General features: G+C 37.2%; 1 protein-coding gene across 1 annotated transcript; it reads right to left on the bottom strand.

Moving 5' to 3' along the window:
- LOC105477283 (epiregulin) lies at positions 1-23,186 on the bottom strand. The gene is made up of 5 exons (XM_011733738.3): positions 22,874-23,186; positions 8,871-8,957; positions 7,292-7,415; positions 5,960-6,109; positions 1-4,028 (listed from the first exon to the last, which is right to left on the bottom strand). Exons 1-5 carry the CDS (start codon positions 22,938-22,940, stop codon positions 3,947-3,949), a joined length of 510 nt encoding a protein of 169 aa, XP_011732040.1. The 5' UTR covers positions 22,941-23,186; the 3' UTR covers positions 1-3,946.
- Positions 23,187-24,896: the final 1,710 nt, after the last annotated feature.

Genomic DNA, 24,896 nt, shown 5'->3' with positions numbered 1-24,896 from the left:
TTTTGAATGCATGATGTTCAATGCATTTTTATTTATTTCAATTGTTTTCAGTTCCCAAGAAAATAAATAAAAATTAATAATATTTTGTAAATTATCTATTTTCTCCTTCAATATCTTAAGGTACACAATTATCAAAGCTGATATTGAACACAAACAAATTGATACAATTCAGTACTCTGATAACATTCATAGTCAAATAAGTTACTTTAAACTGCATGCAATACAACTTTATGTTCCATAGCATCTTTAATACAAACTGTATACCAAAATGGCTCTCAAACTTAAAAAGTGCAATTACAGAGTGCAAAATAAAAGGAAAATACATTATATTACATTTAACATCTTAAGTTTGAATAACAGATATTTAAATAAAATTATTCTTCTTTAAAACATTAAAATACACACCACAAATACTGTTTGTACAAGTTGTTACTCCCTCTTCTCCCATATGAACAAGAATTTTTTAAAAGAATATATTGAGCATCGAATTAAAAACTTTGTTTTCAAAAGTTTACAGAATAGATATTGGAGCAAAAATTACAAAGCGGGTAAGATACAGGTTTTTAAAAACTGCATTATTGAATTTAAGAAAAGTCAGACACTAGAATCGTAGTGCATAAAAGTTGATTTAATACCTGGTGGTGATTGAATTTAGTCTCAAAGGCTCATAAATAAAAATCTGACTTAAGGCATAGTCATACCAGTATACCAATTCTCCCACCACTTTGACTTTTGGCAGAGAGATTAGAGCAAAAATTATTTAGGAGAACAGTGGAGTTACACTGTATTATGTATGTTTAATAAAATGTCAATTTTAAGGTTAAGGTTAAGGAAATCTCAATTTTAAGGTTAAACCTTGAGTACCAGTTATAGAACTTAATATTCCTGGTTAAAGAGTAGATTAACTGGGTTATTATGTGGCCTTGGTTGAAGACCATGAATTGTGCATTTATGCATTTGTGGTTGCTTTGGTTCTCAATACACTGAATATGCATAGCCCCTTCTAGAAATATATATAGTGAGAAATCTGTAAAATGGGGGAGTTAGACTAAATGTGAACTAAAATTTTTCCACTGTGTACAGGACCCATGAGCTGAGAGCAATCAGTTTTTATGTTTACTCAGCACCATCCTCACTAAAACAATTATTTTTGTATTATTTTCACCCATAGAAAGTAATGTGGGTCATACTTTATTATTTAATATGCATTTACAAAGATCTATTTTAGGGATTAGCTTTTTTAAGCATTCTTAAAGATGAAAAATATGAAAAAGACTTGTTTTTATGAATTGAGATGCTTAAGATAAACTGACAAGCCAAGACTGAGATGCTTACAATAAATCTTTTGTAAACGAAATAAATGGATTGCAGCTGATTTATTGAAGAGTCAATAGATTTTCTTTGAAACAGCCAAGATCACTGAAAATAGGCAGACTGTCTTCACATCTAGTAAGTTTAATAAATACAGTTGTACCTTGGTATCCACAGGGGACTGATTCCTAAATCGCCCTCCTGCACATACTAAAATCGGGCACAGATGTTCAAGTCACTTATACAAAACGGCATAGTGTTTGCATATAACCTATTCACATCCTCCTGTATACTTAAATCATCTTTACATTACTTATAATACCTAATGTAAATGCTATGTGCGGTGGCTCACGCCTGTAATCCCAGCACTTTGGGAGGCTGTGGCGGGTGGATCACAAGGTCAGGAGATTGAGACCATCCTGGCCAATATGGTGAAACCCCGTCTCTACTAAGAATATAAAAATTAGCTGGGCGTGGTGGCGTGCACCTGTAGACCCAGCTACTCATGAGGCTGAGGAAGGAGGATCGCTTGAACCCAGGAGGTGGAGGTTGCAGTGAGCTGAGATTGTGCCACTGCACTCCAGCCTGGGTGACAGAGCAAGACTCCATCTCAAAGAAAAATAATAATAAATAAATAAAAATTTTTTAAAAAAGTAAATAGTTGTTATACTGTATTGGCTTTTTGTTGTATTATTTTTAAAGTATTTTCCATCCTTGGTTGGTTGAATCCACAGATGTGGAACTAACCACAGAGGGCCAACTGTAAGTAGAGTACTTAAAATGTGTTCTTACATACTTTGACTTCAGCTATATTAAACAGGAAACAGAAATAACTTTTTAGATCAATTGATTTTTCTTTTCTCTTGTTTTTAAGTTTTATATAAATGGTTAATAGAGCAACAAATGACTGCAGTTCTATGATCCATTAAGGTCATATATATATACATATTTGTATATGAATATATATACAATATGTATGTGAATATATGTCTTTACTTGTTTTTGTGTTTATTTTCCTAATAGTAAGGGCAGGGCCAGGACTTTAGATGACTTTAGTCATGTGATCCCTTGCACCAGGGTATATAATGCATGGATACACATGGAGACAAGTCCTGGCATCTGGTGCTCCAGAGGTCAGCCATGGCTTATTATGTCTTCATTGCCCTAGCACATGCCAGGATAAAAGTGGAGGAAGAACAGATCCTCTCTGACCTGGCATGTGATCCAGGGAGACTCTACTCAAAGGTTTAGCATTCGATGAGGCAGCCTCCCATAAAATCCAAAGGTGGTGGCAGCAGTGGCTCCTTATGCAATAGCCCAAAAATACTCCTATTAACTCACTGAGATTTATGGGCTCAGAGTGCAGAAGAAATCTTTGTCTCTTCCAAAAAATAAACAAATGTCAGAAAAATGACCCCTAGTTTTCACCTCAGCCTCCACAGGAAGGTGTGTTTAAGTTTCTACATTTTAAATGCTTTCAATTGAGATTTTCATTTGGAAAAATACACTATGTCAATTTTTAAGTTTTTTCCCATTTCCTATGTCAAGATACAACTTTAAATACATAACTTTACATTCTAGAAGAAGCCATTTACTGAGCTGTTTTAAAGTTAAAACTTTCTTGAATAAAAGACAGCATGTCTTAAGACAACATGTAGAATTACTGTCTTCATATACTTTAAAATAATAGTCCATCAAATTTTGGACGGTGACTTAATGTTAGAATTCAGCAAAGTACCTATAAAAAGAAATATCCTAAAAAGAAGCACAAATTTAGGTTTCAAGTGTGGACTTTTTTCTAATTGTCTATTGAGCAATAATTACCTCACATAAATGTTGTAATATACAAAAAAAGGAATATCATGAAGCTATGAAATGCCCACTGCTTAAATAAAATATTACAGAAAATTGTTTTTCAATTCATTTTACATAGGCAGAATCTGGTAGACGGGTGACTAGTACATGTAGGAGTCATGAGTTGGCATAGGGAGCGGTCCACTGCCCCTCATATGACAGTTATAGCTGAGACCTGAGTGAAGAGACCAAAGAGTCCCCAGAGTTAGCTTGTTTCAAATGTGTAGTGTTTAACACAGGACCTATATTTGCTTTTCCCAAACTCCAACTGCATGACTGTTTTAATATGTGACACCATGGTGCCAACTAACATATCAAACCCTGGTACAGTCAAACCAATTATCATTGATTTGAGTAGGAAAAAAAAATACTTACTAAATCATTTGACTATATATATAGGCTTACAGAAATCTGTCATTTGCTAACAATTCTTGAACTATGACCTGGGAATTGCTTACTTCTAAGCACTGTGCACCAGGCATATAAACCTTGAAGCTTTCAATGAAGCATTTAGCTCAGGAAATTACTTTTATAAAAATATCAATTTTCTTTTGATATTAAATATTTTCTGCACATTATACATTAGCAAATAGTCTGTCTGTCAACAATAGGACAAAAATAAAAATATTTTTCAAGTATATTAAAATACAGTGTTATTGACCTAACACTTGACCCAACATAAATATTATTAACAAAGTGGGAATATTAATATTAACCAGGCACACTGTTGTCCCTGCCATATCCCTGTCAAACTTGTTATCCATAAGTTTGACAGCTCCATTCAGACTTGCGGCAACTCTGGATCCCCTGAGGTAACTCTCTCATATTCCTTCTTTGGTTCTTTACTTTTTCGATTCCTGTACCTGGAAATATTCACAAACGAAACTGTTAGCACTGCAGTTAACAGTAAAGGAAAAAGTGTGTCATATATGGACTGCAAAAGCACATTAGCATAGTGTTTCCAAAATGACAAAGTTGAACAGATTTAGGTTGAACAAGGTTAGAAAAAAAAAAAAAAGAGGGATGAAGAGGTGGTGTGCTGTAGTCAAACAATTTTGGAATGACATGATAAAACACACTTAAAGAGTTTCTCCAAGTCTTTAATGTGATCATGAATATTGTGAAATTCCAAGAGGAGTGTGGCCACATTTAAGTCTGAGTTTTAGGTTTTCTTTTTCTGTCTCTCTTTCTTTCTTTTTCCTTCCTCTCTTCTAAGGAATGAATATTTACAAATCATGCTACATTAATACACTCTGTCCATCACATTGATATAATGCTATCACTAATCAAAATAAAAATAATATTTATCAGGCACTAATTTGGTGACCTACAGTTTTCTAAGTGTTATATATGCATTATTTATTTTACCTTCACATTTGCTGTTACCATCCTCATCTTACAGATGAAGAAAGTGAAATACCAATGGGTTATATATAACGTGCCCAAGGTCTCATAGCTAGGATTCATAGATTTGTCATAATTGAGAATCTTCTTTCATTTATTAATTAAGCTATTTTCCTAATATTTTTGAGTTTATTTTGTCCCTATTTTGGAAATGAGACATGTAGCTTTGAGGAAACCACATCATGTCTATGTTTACTGGAAGAATATGAATTAAAAAGAATTTGTTCTTAACTCTGGCATTTGTCAACTATATGAGCTGGGATATGTGAATGAACCTCTCTAAGCCTCAGTGCACCATCTATAAAGGGAAGGATTGTGGTCAAAGACTTTCAGGCATATTTCAGTTTTAATAGTATTTAGTTCTGTCATGGCAACTTATTATGAAGGCATTATTATTTGATGGATACTTAAAATCACATAAGGACAAAATAAATTTAATATTATGAAAGTAGCACACTTTCAGACCTTCAAAATTGGAAGTGCGCTACTTTCACAGAAAAATAAAAACTTAAATCCACCTTGAGTAATTTGAACCTGTTTCAAAATATGTTTCATGGAGACATTTTAAAAGGAACTGCTGTTAATTAATCCACGCTGTCCCCATCCTTTGCTCCTAACCCTGAAAAAATCCTGCCAAACTAGACTTTAATGTTCACTTTCTATTTTTTCTGTCTTCGGCTCATGACAATAATGCACATGAGGATGGGGTACGACTGTTTGGGGGGACTAACACAAACTCTTTTTTAACAACCGTTTTTTGTAATTCTCTAGAAATAGTTCCACCAGTCTGCCTTAAATGGTAAGATAACCCAAGCTTCTGAGGTTACTAATTTACAAGGCTGTTTTTATAAAAGAAAAAATGTGACTTGATGAATTAAATTCAGGTGGTTAACTACAACAGTAGCACCTTTCCTATGATTTACTTTCACATGAAATATTATATTACACACCAAAAGCAGCCACCCTGTAACTAATGTAGGATAAGAATTTCTGTCCATATTTTCTAAAGAAAGGAATTGATACTCTCAATTTGACTTATGTAAGCTCACATAGGTAATAAGTACCAGAGCTGATCATAAAGTTCAATCCAGATGTTCTGCAGCAAAAACATTTTTTTAAAAAAAGAATTTCAAGTTATTTCAGATTCAGGGGTACATGTGCAGGTTTCTTAACAGGGTATATCGTATGATGCTGAGATTTGGGGTACAATTGATCCGATCTCTCAGGAATTGGGCATAATACTTAATAGTTTCTCAACTCTTTTAAGTGTCATTTGTACAGGTTTGATCTTATCTTTCTAATACTTTATCCATATTTTTACCCAGTTTATAGGTCTGCATTATGTAAAAATAATTTATAAAAGCAGAGTATAAAAAACATGCTGACTTACCATCTGCAGAAATAATATGTGGAACCGACAACTATGATAAGAAACAAAATAATAAGAATCACGGTCAAAGCCACATATTCTTTGCTTAAAGGTTGGTGGACGGTTAAATAGAAATGTTCACATCGGACACCAGTATAACCCACTTCACACCTTAAGGAAAATACAGAAGAAAGAAAGATCAGTTATTTAAAAAGGAAATCATGGTTCTGAATTAGTTTTATAAGGACTAATATCACAGTGTAATTCAAGAAATCAACAAAATTTGCTAAGGTTGTAAAGAGGATTTCAAAGATTGAGTTAGATCAGTAATGATAAAAGGGCTCCACATAGCTCTTGGGCTAAATTGTGGTATTAAATAATGGTTGTGTTCAGCTGTCATGGTGGCTGACAGTCTGCAGTGGTGTTTTGTAAGTTGTATAGATTTGAGATGCCTTTTGTCTAAATCAGTGGAATCAATTGTTTGTTTGTTTGTTTGTTTGTTTGTTTTGAGATGGAGTCTCGCTCTGTCGCCCAGGCTGGATTGCAGTGGCGTGATCTCTCGGCTCACTGCAACCTCTGCCTCCCAGGTTCAAGCATTTCTCCTGTCTCAGCCTCCTGAGTAGTTGGGATTACAGGCATGCACCACCACGCCTGGCTAATTTTTGTATTTTTAGTAGAGGCGGGGTTTCACCCTGTTGGCCAGGCTGGTCAGGAACTCCTGACCTCAAGTGATCTGCCCGCCTCAGCCTCCCAACGTGCTGGGGTTACAGGGATGAGCCACTGCGCCTGGCCTGGAATCAATTCTTAAAACAATACCTGATACAGAAGTTGAAGGAAAAGACCCAAAGCAGAGAGACACCGTCTTGGCAAGTGTGAGAGGCATCAGAAGCCACCCTGCTCTGCACCTCTGCCATATGTGTGCAATTTAAAAGCTACTATTTATTACCTAATTTGTAAAAACTCAGAAAAGTTTCTAATATTATATATACTGCATTTAACATCCCATGGAAATATAGGGTAATTTCAATGTATAAAAATAGAAATAAAAAGAGTAAAACTGCATTTGTTTATCACATATTCTCACTTTCAAGTAGGGGCTAAATAATGTGTACACATGGTCATAGAGAGTGGAGTAATAGACTATGGAGACTTCAAAAGGTAGAAGAGTTTTAGGGGGGGTTAAAGGATGAAAAGTTGCCTAATGGGTTCCATGCACACTGTTCGAGGGGTGGGTACTCTAAAAACTCAGACTTCACCACTACTGAATATATCCACTAACGAATCTGCACTTGTACCCCTAAATCTATAAAACAAAATTTTACAAACTGTATTTGTTTATTTCTGACATATTACCTGCAGTAATTTTGACTCATGTCCACCAGGTAGATGCACTGTCCATGCAAACAGTAGCCATTCATGTCAGAGTTACACTTTGTTATTGACACTTGAGCCACACGTGGATTGTCTTCTGTCTGAACTGTAAAAGAAGTGGAAAGTTGAATATATTCTCTAGCCTGTATGGCAGAATTTCTCGCTCTTTCATAACAGTAACCACCGAGCTGCTTCAACAAAACAGGTCAGATGCCAATCAGTCGAGGAGAATTTTGAGAAGTAGGAAGTCACTCTAGTTGTCACACCCCCTAGACCAATCAATAAACACTTGAATACAAAGGAGAATGTCCAACAGACTAAACAAAAGAAGATAACATGTGAGGATTTCATTCTCAGAAGACAACCTTTAAGGGTAGAAAAGGCAAATTTAACACACACGTGTCATTATTCTCCAAGTGGGTGTTATTCACTTCTTCAAGCAAAATGTGTCTAATTTTTCTCAAGCCCCAAAACATTTCTGAAATCTATTACTCCCCAAAGCCGTTGCAAGCTCATACCATTAATTAATTCAAAGGAGCTTAATTCTATAGTGGATTTTTCATCAGTAAGGCTGGCTTTGGTGTATGTTCTCAAGTTGTTGAGGTTACCATTAATGAATTAACCAGTCTCCCAATATCTCTACTGATGAGGCCTGAATCCAAACTAGACAAACCCTGAGTGAGAAAGGCCTGTCAGGCAAATACAACAATGAAAATAGGAGCCTCTGTGTGAAACTCATTTTAGAAAATTTTAGATACCAAAATGTGAAAGATGCTTATAAAATCATTTTTAAAATAGCAACTTGATTGTAATACTCTTGCCCAAATAACCAAAGAAGGAAAAAAAAAAAAAAGATGATGGGGGGAGGCTGACTGAACCTCCAGAGACCTGATGGTGAGGGACAAAAGATAAAGTTGTTATGGAAAATATCCTGCTTCCTCAAAATAACTCAGTTATCTTGATTTTGTAGCTAAGACTGAAGATAAAGCTGATCCCCCTTGGACTATTTCTGGAGTCCACAATCCTCGTGGGGAAAAAACTGTATTACTTATCTTTGTATCTCTATGCCTTAGCACAGTGTTTGGTGCATACTAAGTACTCGATAAATGTTTTCTGAATAAACACTGTGCCTAGAAAGAAACGACCATCATTTGTTCTCCTTACAAAGAGACAGAGAGGGATAGAAAGGGAGATAGAAAACCTACTCTGCACGAAGTTTTCCTGGTTTGCTGTTTTGCCCGGAATCCAGTCAGTGTGGTCTCTGAGAATGTTTTGCAGTAAAGAGCCAGGAGACGACCAAAGGGAATGCAATTTGTTGTTCTTGTTGTTCCCTATCTCTTCACAGTCCAATCTGTGTATATAATTTGTCTGGTCCCTCTCCTACCAGTTATTCCTTTATATAATTTTTTCAGAACATTAGTTTATAAGGTGGTTTAAAAAGTAATATAGCAGCTATTCCTACCCTTTTCTTTTTATTATCACATACGTATGGTCTTTGAGCTTATATTTCTGTTTAAAAATGTGTAGTCTCTTGATGCCACATTGACAAACTTGGGCTTACCTAAAGCTGTGCAGTTATCACTGGACTCTCCTGGGATACATGATGGAATCACAGTTGTACTGAGGACTGCCTGTAGAAGATGGAAACCTATTTATGAAGAAAAATCAAATATATAATTAATGTGTTAAGGAAAGAAATCTTGATCAAATTTCTACATAACTGCAGTACTTACAGAGTTTTGTTTCATGGATTTGGTCCATCAAAACCATAAAACAAAATTATTCATGGAAACAGGCATATAACAGAAAATACAAACACCCCCAGCTAGTCTGTGGAAGGATAAAAGCCTTGGCATTGCATTCATGGTTACAGATTTGACCTGCTCTAAATATTTCACAACAACATTTTCAAAGATTTGATTTTGAAGTTTTATTTCCTAAGACACACATCAGTTGGAGAATTTCCACTATTTTATTCCATCATGGGCTCCAAATTAGACCCCATCACAAAAAAAAAAAAAAAAAAGGCTCTAAATAAAAAATCAGTTTCCACTTATGGTAACAAGAAACTCAACCTAAGAAACATTCTTATTGATTTATGTACCTAAGTTACTCTTTGCATTGCATTACACATGAATATAGATTTTAATTAACACAATGCAAGCTAAGTAAAATCAGAATATATATTGTCTAATATGAGGAGGAACAGGCATACCAAATGAACCATACTGAGCCCTAGAATCCAGTTTCTGTCAGCATAGGAAGAGTTTGAATCAGCTGTTTCACCATGTGTATTCAGTGAAAAGATAAAATGTTGGAACATAGATATCAGAATGACTCAAGTAGTTTCTGAATTGTATAGGAAGCATCATAAGAAGAACCCTGTTAATTGCACACATGTTTACTTAAGAGCTTTTAGCTGCTTCTGTTTAAGCTTTAGGTATTTGCATTTCAAACACCCTTTCCAATTTATCTGAGTAACTGTCATATAGTAAATACTAATGTGGTAGTAGTAGTAGTAGTAGCAGCAATTAAGCTCCACTAAATTAATTAATGGCTTCAGCTTGCAATTGCTTTGGGGAATAACGAATTTCAGAACTGAGATTTGAAAATAATTAGACATATTTTGTTTGAAGAAGTGAATAATACCTACTGTGGGGGATAATGGACATGTGTGTTAAGCTTGCTTTTTCTAAACCCTAAAGGTGGTCTTTTGAGAAAAAATACCTCCCATGTTATTTTGTTTAGTCCGCTGGACATTTTCGTTTATATTCAGGTGTTCATTGGCCTAGGGTGCGTGATAAATAGAATGACTTCCTACTCCTGAAAATTCCCCTTGACTGATTGGCAGCTAGGTAAAGGTAATCTGGGTAAAATCAGAATATATCCTATCTAATATGAGAAGAAATAGGCATGCCAGATGAACCACATTGAGAATCCAGTTTCTGTAAGCACAGGAAGAGTTTGAATCAACCTGTTTCGTTGAAGTAGCTAAGTAAGTGGTAACTGTTATGAAATGATGATTAATGCCTTCATAAAGGCAACAAAATATATTCGACTTTCCACTCCTTTCACAGTTCAGACAGAGGACCATCCATCTCTTGAACAGGTACTATGTACCAGTAATATGGTTTGGCTCTGTGTCCCCACCCAAATCTCATCTCCAATTTCAATCCGCATGTGTTGAGAGAGGGATCTGTAGGGAGGGAGGTGATTGAATCAATGGGGGTGGTTTCCTGCATGCTGTTCTCATGATAGTGAGTGAGTTCTCATGAGATCTGATGGTTTTAAAAGTGTTTGGAAGTTCCTCCGTCTCCCCTCTCTCTCCTGCCGCCTTGTGAAAAAGGTGCTTGCTTCCCCTTCGCCTTCGGCCATGATTGTACGTTTCCTGAGACTTCCCCAGCCATACAGAACTGTGAGTCAATTAAAGTTCTTTCCTTTATAAATTACCCAGTCTCAGGGAAGTTCTTTAAAGTACTGTGAAAACAAACTAATACAACAAGGTATGGTCGTATTCACCTTATCTCTATTATACTCTTTAGTCCTCTCAGTGCCAATTCGAGGAAGATACTATTATTATCCCCATTAGAGAAAACTAAGGCATATACAGTTTAAGTAACTTTTCCCAAGGATACATATTGTTAAATGGGCCACTTTATAGAATTTGGAACTAGGCAATAATACTAGAGTATAATGGACATCACAGAGAATAAATTATGGTAGCTGTAATTGAAGTAGAGTATTTAACCGAACATAGAGACCACAAAGTATGGTGGAAGGCAGCCTTGTGAGGAAAACTTGAGCTACGTGATCTTGAAAAAGTTAATTTACTTTTCTGCAGTCTTGTGAGGAAAACTTGAGCTACGTGATCTTGAAAACATTAAAAAGAGTTTAATATTTATCTAAGTTTTCCTATCTTATAGATTTTGGGAAGAATACAGTGAAATAAACTAATTTTTTGTTGTTGTTTTTTTCCTGAAATGGCTGACATATCCCTAAATATTTGTTTCTTGACTCTCAACTTCTAGCCCCTGGTATTAGCAGTGTATGCGGACAGTGCCCTCTACTGGTTTATAACAAGTTTGTACAGCTCTGCAATTTGGTACTGTAAAGAAAAATTTAATTCATGTAATACAGGAATTTTATTTTTTCTCAGTTAGAGAAGGCTTGTATCTGTTAAGCCGATTGTATATTTTTGGGTTCTGAAAACTAAATTACACATCGGCATCAGCATCATAATGTGTAACTTCATATATCAAATTTCACACTTAATTCTGTGAAGTAGTTATTAGTCTCAAATACCCTCAGTGTATTTAAATTAAATATCTTGTCTAAGATCACTTATGACCACCGAAGAGAAGAGTTACGAATTTATCTTTTGACATCAAATTTCCTATTCTTCAATGATTTGAAAATTCTGTTGTTTTTAAAGATTCAGAATTATCCCCTCTGGACTCCATGCTTTTCTACAATATACACGCTGCTTCAATTGCTCTTATGGAACCACACAAAAATATATTTTTATTGAATGACAAAGAAATAGCTAAAGCTTAGATTTCATTATCAGTTGAACCAAGCTGAAAAGTATTTCACTAAGCTTTTTATCGAGGATAAGCTAGATTCTCATTCAAGTCCATTTTATTTTAAATCCCAATAATAATTTCACCATACTTTCACTACCGAAGAATTAAATCCTTTAACTAACACAGTTTCCTCAATACAAATTGGAGCTTTAGTTGCACGTGCTTACATCCTTAACATTCCTGTTCCTACGTATTTCTTCAACTGAGGAAAGTTTTGGAGGAGACATTACTAATTCTCCTTCTAGGAAACTGCTAGCCAGGGAGAAAAAAATGCACATTTGAAGCTAGTTTCTCTAACCTTTGCATAAACTAAAGCCTATCGTTTTCTGCTTGGAATTGCCTCCAATTGCAACCTGCAACTATTATAGAATCCAACTTACTTTGGAGTGTTGCTGTTAGTCTTCTTTTTTTAAGGTTTTTAGTAGTTGTTAGTTTTTCCACTGCTGGAAACTTTGTTCCAGTTGTTCAGGCCACAGGTGAAATATTTGTCTTTCTTAATTAAAGAATGTTCAGCTCAGGGTGTGCCTCCACAAAAACCGGGCTTTCCTTACTTGTGACGCTCCCTTGGACACAGTCCATTGCTCAGGATAGTTTCTGTGAGACTTGCTGCATTAATCCTACAGCAGGATATTTTACAGGTGGAATCGTATACAATTTTAAATGTTCCTTTCAAATTAAAGTGTATAAATGCCATTCCATCATGGATGGATGTGGCCAATAAAACAGCAAAATTAATTCTAAGTCATGTCCATCTGCACAGCACTATTGCTTTAAAACAGTAGTTCTCAAATGTTCCTGCAATAGGCCTCTGCTCCCAAACACTTGCAAACTAGGGTAGAAGAGTGAATGTGATACAATGAATACAAAATCTATCTCCAGAGAAATGCTATATCCACTATGCGGTTACCCTTAAGAATCGCTAGTCATTATTTTAATGAGTCATACAGGGAGGGAATAAATGCTAAAGTCATATGCATATATTTCCTTACTGTCAGGTTTTTCATGACCTTAGTGTTGTTTGAACATAATTTCTGTATGATTGGACCTCAAATATTATATTTGGCTTTTTCATTCTTGACAGTAGATTCTTGCTAAGCAAATAATTCACTATAATACTAAAGATTTTAGATAGTGTCTGTGTCAAAAAAACAGATCTGGTGGCATTTCTGGTCTGGTGGCATTGGTAACTAAGATACAGAGGAATTTCTTGCCAGGTGATGTAACACAGATGATCTGTAAACTCAAAATTGGCAGTTGGCGCTTCTTTTACAATACAGCTACAAAAATGGGAATGCATTCAGAGGTCATTATTTCTATCAAATTTCCAAATGGGTTTTAGGAATGTGAACCTCACCTATATATCTCTCTACCTTCATTTTTCAGGTTATGTTTCAGTGAAATTTCAGATGTGCCAGCAGGAAGTGGTGCCAGTGACTCAGAGGATACAAATCGCCTCTTCCCTGTGAGTCAGGGCCAAGCCTACACCCTTACACAATATTGGGGGCCACACGTGGGAGAGGTTGAGTGCCATCACAGGAATGGCAATAGCAGTAAATGTCATGGGCCCTGGAGCACTACGAAGTGGTTGCCCAACAGTCAGACAAAATGCCAGATGTAGAAAATGCACTTCCTATTGCATATGGTTTCTTTTGACCTTGCTTCCTTTTTATTTATATTTACTTTGTTTTTCGAGGCTGTTGCTCATTTGCCCAGACTGGAGTGCAGTGGTGCCATCACAGCTCAATGAAGCCTTGAACTCCTGGGCTCAAGCAATCCTCCCATGTTGGCCTCCAAAAATGCTAAGATTACAGGCTTGAGCCACTGTGCCTGGATTGACCTTGCTTCCTAAGGACCACATTGAGGGCTCATCCAGAAGGAGGCCAGTACAGAAGAGGCTAGGATTTGGTGACTGGATGATCAAAGCCAAGTCAGCAAAATCAGTTGCAAATCTTAGGGTGAAATGACTTTTCTGGAAAACAATCAAGAAAAATAAAATGATCCAAATTAAAATCAGATAAGTTACAGAATAAAAGAAATGCATCTCATTTTCCCAGTTTAACCTTTTAGGCTATTTAGACCAGAAAAGCAAACTTGTGCTAGGTCGTAGCATTTGTCCAGCCCAAACACATAGCAAAATCCGCTTTGTTCACACTTTTGCTGTGATCACATGCCAGCCTGCTCAGACTGTTCATTTTCTACCATCTTCCATGGCAGTCTGTGATTTTAGAATTTGTCTATAACATAACAGGCTTGTTGGGTCTTGTGTGCTTTTAAGGAGTGAATATGCCTTCGCTGTTTCTGGATGTCTTTTTGTTTTAAATTAAATTCCACTATTTGATAAGCTCTTGCTTCACCTTGGTCAAAATAACTCTAAAACTCATTATCACATCAGATACTGAAAAGACTTACTGTCAGCACCTTCTAGTTTTCAGAGAGTATATATATACACACACATATATACACATATATACACACATATATATAAATCTATAGAAAACTAACCTTGCCTTCTGCCAGTAATAATTCTATTCCTATATATTTTTAATGTTTGCTTTGTAACTACACTTCATTAAGACCTAAGTGTAAAAACTGTTTATAGCAATTTGAGATAAAACATATGAAACCCAAGGTTAATATAACAGGTTAAAAATAAGTAATTATTTTAATTTTGAGTTTTGAAAAATAGCCATAGAATCTTCCTTGTCAAGTAGCAAAAATATTAATATGCCATGTGTTTCTAGTCATAAGCATTAAGTTATACTCTCCAATTTAGGTAGTCATTTCTAAATCATACTTCAAATGCTAATATATTTCACTTACATATTATCATATAATACTATACTTAAAGCTAGTCAAATAAAGAATCAGTGAGTCAAAATATAAGGGAATTATCTATTTTACCCTAAATATGAATTTAAAGATGTATATCTTGTTCATAATGGAAGTATTTCCAGAATGCAGGAGAATACATACCAACCCTTGTGTAAAGAGTACAACCCAGCACTTTGGGAGGCCAAGGCTGGTGGATCACGAGGTCAAGAGATCGAGACCACCCTGGCCAACATGGTGAAACCAAAATACAAAAAAAAAAAAAGTTAGCCAGTCATGGTGGTGGGCGCCTGTAGTCCCAGCTAGTCAGGAGGCTGAGGCAGGAGAAGGACATGAACCCGGGAAGCAGAGGTTGCAGTGTGCTGAGATCGCACCACTGCACTCCAGCCTGGCGACAGAGCGAGACTCTGTTTCAAAAAAAAAAAAAGTCAATTCAAATTATCTGAGTGTTTTGAATTTTGTGACTAAAATCTCTAAAGGTAGGACTTGCATCCCCTAAAAGCCAAACCTTCATATATAGAGTATTATTTCAAATTTTCTGTTGGAAACATATTTTTTTCCTCAAGACAATCTTACATAAGAGGAGCTTTTTTATAACCTTTCTACCTTGACTCCCTTCCATCTGGCTTCTCGCTTCTACTCCTACAAATCCAATTTAAATTATTCTTACATTATTACTCCAAAAGAAAAATCTCTAAAGGAGCAACAGTTTGGACTATAAGTGTCTGCAATTTGCCTTATTTTCATTATGGCCACATTGTAGCATGAAGCTTGGATATTTAATGGCATTTTGAGAAACATATTGACTACATTGTTTTCTCTGTAGATGCCTATGGCCAAACATGAATCTGCAAGGATAAAGTTTTAACCAGTGAGCACACACAAAAAAAGAGAAAGGGAATACATTAAAGATGATTTCAAAAGACTCGAAGTTAATTACTTTTTATTCAGAGAACCGACATAATACAACTCACACACTGAAGGCTGCTGAGGAATTCTACTTTCAGATCGTATAGTTTATGAAAATATAGTTTGAGTTGACATTGGTGACCTTGACTTCAGTGAGAGCCACGTATGCCTCCATAGCATGATGGCCGGGTGGGATGGGCTTAGTTACAATCCAGTAATCAAAAAGGAGGGCAGCTTACCATCCTTGCTTTTAGTAACTACATTTGTCAAATAATATTTACTCAATAAATACGTATTGAGAATTGTCTACATGCAAGATATTGAACAAAATACTGGAAAGAAAATTGATACAAAAGACATTGTTCTTGCCCTAAATAGACTGAAAGGAGTTGGACCCCTAAGGGTGGTAAGGAAAGGAGAGAATTTATAGATGATGCCAAGTTTCTAGTCAGAAAAAAAAAAAAAAAAAGAAAAACAGAGAATGCTACCATTAAAAAAGGAGGAGACATAGGTAGGACAGCAGACTTTTGGTGGCGTTTGGACATGAAGGCACGAAGGGAGTGAACACATTTGAATTTAATGTTTATCTGTAGGTGTTGCCTATTTATATTTCTGTGTTGTTGGGAAGAAATAAGAATGTATTTGGAGATTAGGAGAAGTCTATTTGAAAGTCAAATGAGGAGATGCTACCTTTCAAGGAATGGAAGTCATTTAAATGTTCTAAGGAAAATAGTATAGAATGGAAAATAACAGACCTTTGAGAAACAGGTAGTAGAGAGCAGATAGAAGTGGCCAAGAAAAGAGAAAAAGAAATTAGAGAAAAAAGAAAATTAAGTGTGCTGAGAGCTAAGAGAGTAGAGCTGTAAAAGGAGGTAGAGGGTGGTTATCAAAGGAATAATCAGAGAACGTATTCATGATTCCATCGTAAATAAGACTCATCATTATTAGATGTGAATGGTGCTAAAATCAGCAATAAATATTGCCAAGCTGATTTTTTAAACCTGAGAATGGGCTTTATATTTGTATCCAGATTATCATTAAAATTAATTATGTCTTGGTAACTCAAGCACTAATTGTCCAAACTGTGAATTATGGGTGGCAATGTGTAACAGCAATAAAAAAAAAAAAAAAAAAGTACATTTTATGTTGTCGGTTCTCAACCGGGAGCAAAATTGCCAACCAGGGTTGGCAAAATTGTATCCCTGGTTGGCAAAATTGCTCCTGGGAACCATTGCCACCATATAGTAATGTCTGGAGACTATGTTGGTTGTCACAACTAGGGGATGCTACTGACATCTAGTGGGTAGAGACCAGGGTTGCTGCTAAACACCCTGCAATACATAGGACAGCGCCCCCGCAACAAAGAATTATTTAGTCCCTAATGTCAACTGAGACAAGGTTGAAAAACCCTGCATTAGTCTCATGAGAAATGGAATCCAGTTCTAGCTCACATACTTACTTTGTTTCCCTGCAACTGAGTTTCCTTATCTCTGAAAACAGAGAACAAGGAGTGAGGTGGAGTAGAGGGTGAAATGAAGTTCGGATTAGATTTCTCTAAGGTTTCTTTAATTTCTAAAACAATGCTTCTCTTTCTGCCACTGGGAGTCAATCACTGCCACTTTATTCAGTCATATCATGGCTCGGTAACCCCTCTCTCTCTCTCTCTCTCTCTCCCCCCCTCTCTCTCTTCCCCCCCCTCTCACACACACACATACACAGACACACACACACACACACTTGAATATCTTCAGTTAATACAGACTATAAAAAGAGATAAAAATGTGAAAGAGAGGGAAGAAAACTTATCAGACTTCATCAGAAACGTTTTTAAAGTACAGCTAATTGAGTCTATAACATAATGGTGATAACTCCGAATAAAGTATCAATGCAATTATCCATCTAACAAACATTTATTGTGTTTATTATAAGCCTATCACAATAGAAATGATAAAAGATGACTATAGCACCATCAAGGAGGGACAGAGTTATACACTAATAGTGTGGCATGTGGTGTGACAGGATCATAGGACAAAAGGAATGGGAAAGGGGCAATGGAGGAGGGTCAGGGCTTATCAGAGAAGTGCCTAAGGAAGTGACTCCTTTTCCAATCTTAAAGAATGAGTACTTTCACCAAAAGTAAAGAGTGACTTGAAGGCATCGATAGTAAAGGGTACAGCATATTCAAACCTAAAGCCTTACATGCTGTGTAACTTCTGTTTCCTTATTTGTAAAACGGGAACAATAATAACTTTCTGGGCTAAAAAGGCATCCTAAGAACTAAGGCTTTTTATTGTAAGAACTAAGGCTTTTTATTGTAAGAAACCATTTTGATGATGACAGCATTAATTTTAAAAGTGCTTTCTATGAATTAATATAAAAGTGCTGTCTATGAATTCATGTATCATCTTATCCAATAAATCTACGTACAAGGTTATTGCAGATAACCTTTTTTTTGGGAAGAGAAAACTGAGGCTCAGAGATAAATCACTCTTTCTGAAAGTATGAAATAAAAAAAATGGCACATGAAATCTGTGTTTTATACACTATACACTATGCCTCTTAATTTAAAACTATACAATTTACATACATAAAGATGCGTGTGTGTGTGCACACATCAATCACTTTCATGCCTCAAATTTAAAATAGAGGATTTTTAACCTAAGAGATTAAGGTTCAACATTTTTCTTTCTGAATGTTACATATATCTCCATGGAATACATCCATATATCTATGGAATACTACTCAGCCATTAAAAGGAATGAAATAATGTCTTTTGCAGCAAATTGGATGGAGCTAGAGGTCATTATTCCAAGTGAAGTAACACAGGAGTGGAAAACCAAAAACCGTATGTTCTCACTTATACATAGGAGGTAAACAATGAGTACACAAAGGCATACAGAGTGATATAATGGACTTTAGAGACTCAGAAGGGGAAGGGTGGGAGGTGGGCTAGGGATTGAAAAAAATACACATTAGGTACAATGTACACTACTCAGGTGATAGGTGCACTAAAATCTCAGAATTCACCACTGTATAATTCACCCATGTAAAATAAAACCACTGGTACTCCAAATGCTATTGAAATTTTTTAAAAAAGAGATGTAGGATAAACATGTATATTAAGAATCTTATGAGATATATTTAAAAATCCATTTTTTTCTGGACAATTATCAAATCATGATATAAATAGTATCTTAGTAAGTTAAATCATTACTTTAACCTAGAAGGCCACTCAACCTTTATGTGCCCTATAACTAAACACCTGATCTTACGTAAACTGCATCTCCAGAGGACACTGAGTATGTCGCATTACTTCATTTTTCCAAAGGTTCCAGAATTGCCATGTCAAGGCAATGGCTGTCAGACTACTCCTCCCTGAGGATCTTTTCTATTACACCATTGGGAAGCGTTCTCATTGTCTCCCAATGGAATGTTCCCAGTAGCAGTCACAGCCATATTAATTAGATGATTTGTATAGGCCTACACTCAAAGTAAAGACTGACAGATGAGGAAACCCCGCCTTAATTTACATTCTCTTTGAAGAGGATTTCTTACTTGACATTTGCATCTTTCACGTGAACATTAACCAGGAAATGGGAGAATCTTTTGCAAAAGTAGACAGAAAACATTCAAATTCAGTTTCTCCAAAGTGACTATATGAGTATTGTTATTTTTTTAAAACCAAGAAAATACATTTATGTTCTCACAGTTAACCGGAATGGGCTATAGATTCCAAGTCGATCCCTTATCGATGCTATATTCAATTCACAATAATATACAAAGAATACAAGGAATAAAAACAGACATAAGTTACCCTCTTTATTGCTTTACTTAATGTAAATCTTGGAAAATATAAAAATAAGGACCCCAGTCAACTGACTTCAATGACTGCTTTATAATAAAAATCATATCTTAGGAACTGTGTTGATTAAAAATTATGAGCATTAAGTAAAAATTCAACATATTTTAGCACAGCTTAAGAGAATAGTCACGTTTTATTTGCCTTATTTTGCACAGAGTCAGAAATCCCATTTGTACATGTGCTGTGCGTACGAGAGGGTCTGAGCCCTGGAGCAGCCGCAGGCTGCTCTGGAATTTCTCCATTAGAATCTGCTATGTTTATTATGCTCCTGCTAGCCCTGAGTCTCATTGGCTCTTTCCTCATTATCACAGAGGGACCTGGCCATTTACTATCTCTGAGTCTTTGTAAAGTACTTGAGTTCACTGGGCTAATCAGATCTACCTCACGCAGTTATTTTAAGAAGTAAAGGTAATGATGTGTTTAAAGTACCTAATACACAACATGGCTGCCACCCAGTAGGCATTTAGTAACTGTTAGTTCTCTTCCTCAACTCCTGGATTAGGGTCCTAGTGCTGAATCAGACACCAAAATTACCCAAGCTGCTCACATGGCAAGACTATGAAGAAGGTAGCGAGGGTACCTGGTCAAAATCCAGACAGGAAAGGCGTGTCATCATGTTTTCGAACAAGATTTGTCATCTCAGATTGTGCCAAGACTCAGGTAACTCATAAACTCTCAGGGTCAACAGAAATGATCAAAGACAAGCCTATTGTCTCATTGAGATTTATGCTTCTCATATTTTCAAAAAAGAATATTTCTTCTGCTTACTTCTCTCTCATTGATGAAGCAGGACTAAATTGTCTTGGGGATGTCATTCAGGAACATATTCAAAAACCCATGTGGGCAATGAAAAATGTTTGATGTAAAATAGAAAGCCCCTGAACATAACTGCAGAATTCAACATAAAAATTTCTCCTCCTCTCTTTAGAAAAATCACAAGATTAAAAAAGACAATTCTGCTCTAAAATTATAGATTATTTAGAAAAATGTTACCCAGTATTTCAACTATTTTACTTAACGTTCAGTAGGCCAAACATGCTGGCAAGCCCAAGTGTGAACTCTCTCACTTTGTCACTACTTTTCCATGGGAACTTGGGTCACAGTTCCCGAATTTATAAAACAAGAACATCGGGCCGGGCACAGTGGCTCAAGCCTGTAATCCCAGCACTTTGGGAGGCCGAGACGGGCGGATCACGAGGTCAGGAGATCGAGACCGTCCTGGTTAACACGGTGAAACCCCGTCTCTACTAAAAAATACAAAAAACTAGCCGGGCGCGGTGGCGGGCGCCTGTAGTCCCAGCTACTCGGGAGGCTGAGGCAGGAGAATGGCGTGAACCCGGGAGGCGGAGCTTGCAGTGAGCTGAGATCCGGCCACTGCACTCCAGCCTGGGTGACAGAGCAAGACTCCGTCTCAAAAAAAAAAAAACAAAAAAAAAACAAAAAAAAAAAACAAAAAAAAAACAAGAACATCAATATCAAATACATATAAAATGTAAAAACCACCAAATGATTGTGAGTGGCAATTTACATCTGCATGTGTTAAGGGTGGCGGCTGGAATTTTATTCCCTAGTCATAACTACATATAAATTCTACATAAAGCAGTTATAATATGTATGCTAAAATTTAAAATAAATGTCTGTCTCTTTTTCTGGGGGGAGGAGGACAGGATTTGGGAAAAGAATTTTTAAGAAATCTTTTGTTTGGGGAAAAGAAGGCAATTTCAGAAATAACATGTGGTCTTGCCAAAATAAGGCTATGGGCTCTGCATGACTGAATAGAGTTTAGAGATATAACACAGAACTTGAAACAGGAACTTTCCTAGTGGCAGAGAAATATCCAAACAAACTGGGAAAACAGAAACTGACCTAACTCATTTGGAAATGGGCTTGGCAGCTGACGAAATAGATGAACTATAATTAAGTAATGCAATAAAGGAGGTAAGCACTTTCATGACAACAAAAACACACACAACACACACACTAGGTAGTAACCAGGTTATTCACAGGCTCTTGCTGTCTCAAATTACAATATTCAGTAAAACACCCCGAACAGACATGTGCGTTGTTCTGATGCAACCTTACATGTGGGGAAAATAATAAGTGCTAAGTTCTTCTGACCTCGAGGTTAATTTCTAACTCTAGGAAGACTGTCACCTTTCTAATTTAATTATTTTCAAAACAAAGACAGCAAAGCCACATTGTTTACTGAGAATCTTCTAGCAAGTCTTTCTTAGCTCAGTTTTGGCAGAAATCACATATCTAGTTTCCACTTGTGTTCCTGGACTTAGACTTGTAAGTTTCAACTATGCATAATATGCATTTCATTACATCTCTCAACCCCTGAGATAAAGTGTGTCAAAATAATAATTTAACAGTCACATCCTTCACAGGTAGAGTCAGAGTGTCTGGGGAATTAGCCTCATTCCAACTTCAGGGAGAATATGAGACTGGTGGTAACTTTTATTTTCTTATTAAGATATTCATATACGACTTCAAACTCTCAAATTCCTTGAACTGAAGTTTAAGGAATTAGAAATAAGTAAATTTTTTTTAATAGAAAGGCTATTTAGGAAATATTTCCCCTTGAACTAAATCATCTCAAATAGGAAGACTGGCATTAAAATACCCTCAGCCATCACAGGCTACGGGGTGCAATTAGCAGCAAGTGCAGAGCGCTTGCTCCAGAGGCTGCTTGGGAGGCTGCAGGGGAAAACCGAAGCAGCAGGTGTAGGGGCGAAGGGCGGTGGGAAGCGCCAGGACCTGCCCAGGGCCCTTCTGTTCCAGGTACTCTGGACCAGCGTTTTATTTCTCGCGTCTGGAGCTCAGCCAACTGGCACTGGCGCACACCAGCTCCTCCGGGAAAGCTAAACCAGGCTAGGTTTTAGAAAACTGAGTGCAAGACAGAGGAGGAAAAGCTTCCCCCCTCCCCCACCGGCCCCGCAAAAAAAAAAAAAAAAAAAAAAAAAAAAAAAGTCTTACGCCAGTTTCTATTCTCCACTCTCTAACAAAAAGGAGCAAGACATGAAATGTTAACAGTGCTTTCCAGGCCTTTAGATTTCTAGGACTGGCAACTTTTCAAAAGAAAAAAAAAAGTTTTTTTCAACAACTTTTTATTTTGCTTAATAAGGAGGTATTTCAGTCCATGCATAACATATATGCCATTAACTAATTCACCAATAAAAGGCATTTTAACATCGATTCCCAGTCCCCACCCCCAATCCCACCACAGGGAAAGACGGACTCACAAAACAAGACATAATTTTAAATAGAGCACACTTGAACCTGGAGACAACTCCGTACTTGTCGAATGACAAATGCACGGGAGCCTTCCTTATTTGTCTCCTCTTTGGGGCGGCCGGAAGCCAGAGGGGGAGAACTTACCCAGGCAGAGCAGCAGCGCAGGGACCCTTCCGGCAGAGAGCATCTCCATCCTCCTCCCCGCGGGCATCGACGACAGGCGCGGGCGCTGGGGCTGGGCGGAGGGCGGCTGCGGGGAGCGCACGGGCAGGGCAGGAGCAGACCGGCTCGCTGCAGTGGCTGGAGCGCGGCTCACAGCCTAGAAGGGGCCACACGTTGGCCGTGTCCCTCTGACACTGGAAATATCAGGCAAGTGAGCTCAACTGTCCAGTGCTGCGAACTTTATACTAGGGAACCCCTCCCGGGCCCTAGCGGGGTGAGGTCAAGAGTGCCCGGAGTTTCATAATTGGCCCGAGGGAGGAGTGACAGGAGGACTATCCGGAAGTCATCTTCCCTCCCTGGAGCACCTGAGAGTAGTGGTTGAGGAATGAAAAAATGTCCTTCCGATTGGTCGGGGACTACTCCCGAAACTTTTCCATCTCCCTCCCGGAGGTGGGGAGCGTGGACCAGATGGGTTGGTTTGCTTTGTGGGGTCACCTGCCCTGTAGTGGGTGGTTTTGGTTGCTCAGGGTGACGGACACAACTTGAATCAGTCCTTTAGCCAAGGCTGGCGTTCCCCGTACATGCCTTTGGAGAGCTGTGTGTGTGACTTACTAACCTCAGTCACGAAAACTCCGGTACTTGAAGTCGGTCAGTGATTCAGGCGCCCTCCTTGCATTTAAATGCCACCGCCCAGAAAAGCCTTTCCCATCTGCGCCTTCCTTCTGACACCCCTGTTTCTAATGTGGCTCAGGCATTTATCACCTCAAAGTCTAGTCATTGTGAAGAAAACTCCTGTTATTTTTTTTCCTTCTGTCATATTTGCCATTTATCAGGCTACTGCTTATGATATGAATTCCTCCTAAATAGTGCCTTAATCCTGTCGCTCCCCTGTACAAAACTTTTCAATGACTTCCCATTGCTTTTTGGACAAGGCCTGCCACAAATGTGAAGCCCATCAGTCTTTTCAACCTCAGCTCCCACTATTTCCCCAGGCAAATTGCCTGACCCCAGCCAGGCTGGAAAACTCTTTAAGCCTTCCTCACTCCCACTTTCCTGCCTATGTTGATGGAGTTGTACTTTGAGGGAATGGCTACTTTTTAAGGGAATTAGAGGGAATTAGTCAAATCCTGCTCAAATTCATGATTCTCCTCAAGGACCTGGGCTTCTTAGGCTTACGGATCTCTTTTCATTGTGATCTCTTATAGCTTTTGTGGTTTATCTTCTCCCTAGCCTCATAGAATTCTAGACCGGGTACTTTACACTTGGGGAAGCTACTTTGTATTACTTAACTTTTTTGTTTGTAAGTCCTATGTTCAGCTCTGTACTGTGTAAATTGTCTTCCTTTTCACTGCACTCCTCTATAGGACCTAAGAACTGTGAGTCAATTCAGCAGTACTCATTTGCATGTAAATATACATATTTGAATAGAAAATGGAATCTAATGGATGTTAACTCCTTATCTTTTTATTTCTACTTTTTAAAAAATTATTATTACTATTCCTTTTTTTTCTGGCTTTTTTCTCTCTTACTCTAAGGCCCTTTAATGTCCAGAACGCTTTTGTTAGAAACAAGTACTTCACCATGTTATCAGGGGTTAAGATATAAACTGTCTATGTGAATTCCTGGACAAGTTATTTAATCTGTCTCAATTTTCTCCTACGTAAAACAAGGATAATAATAGTATCCAGTGCATAGGAAAATAATGGAAGTGCTTAGTACAGTGCCGAGTACAGAGTTAGTGCTCACTCAAAATACCTACCATTATATGCAAACGTTGATGCTTAGGATGGTGGTACTTGGTAGTTGGTCAATATTTGTGAGTTAAATGAATCAATGAACAGTAGGATAGAGGTAGGCTGGGTTCCTAAGCCTAGCTTCCAAATCTATCAAGAAAGCAGGCATTGAGTGACTTCTCACTTAATAGCTTTTTTTTTTTTTTTTTTTTTTTTTTGGAAAAGATGAAATGGAACCAAGGAAGATGATATTAGAAATGGGTTATAGTTTT

Source organism: Macaca nemestrina, chromosome 3 (assembly GCF_043159975.1).
Source record: "Macaca nemestrina isolate mMacNem1 chromosome 3, mMacNem.hap1, whole genome shotgun sequence".
NCBI classification, from domain to species: Eukaryota; Metazoa; Chordata; class Mammalia; order Primates; family Cercopithecidae; genus Macaca; species Macaca nemestrina.
This window is presented reverse-complemented; position numbering and strand designations above follow the sequence as displayed.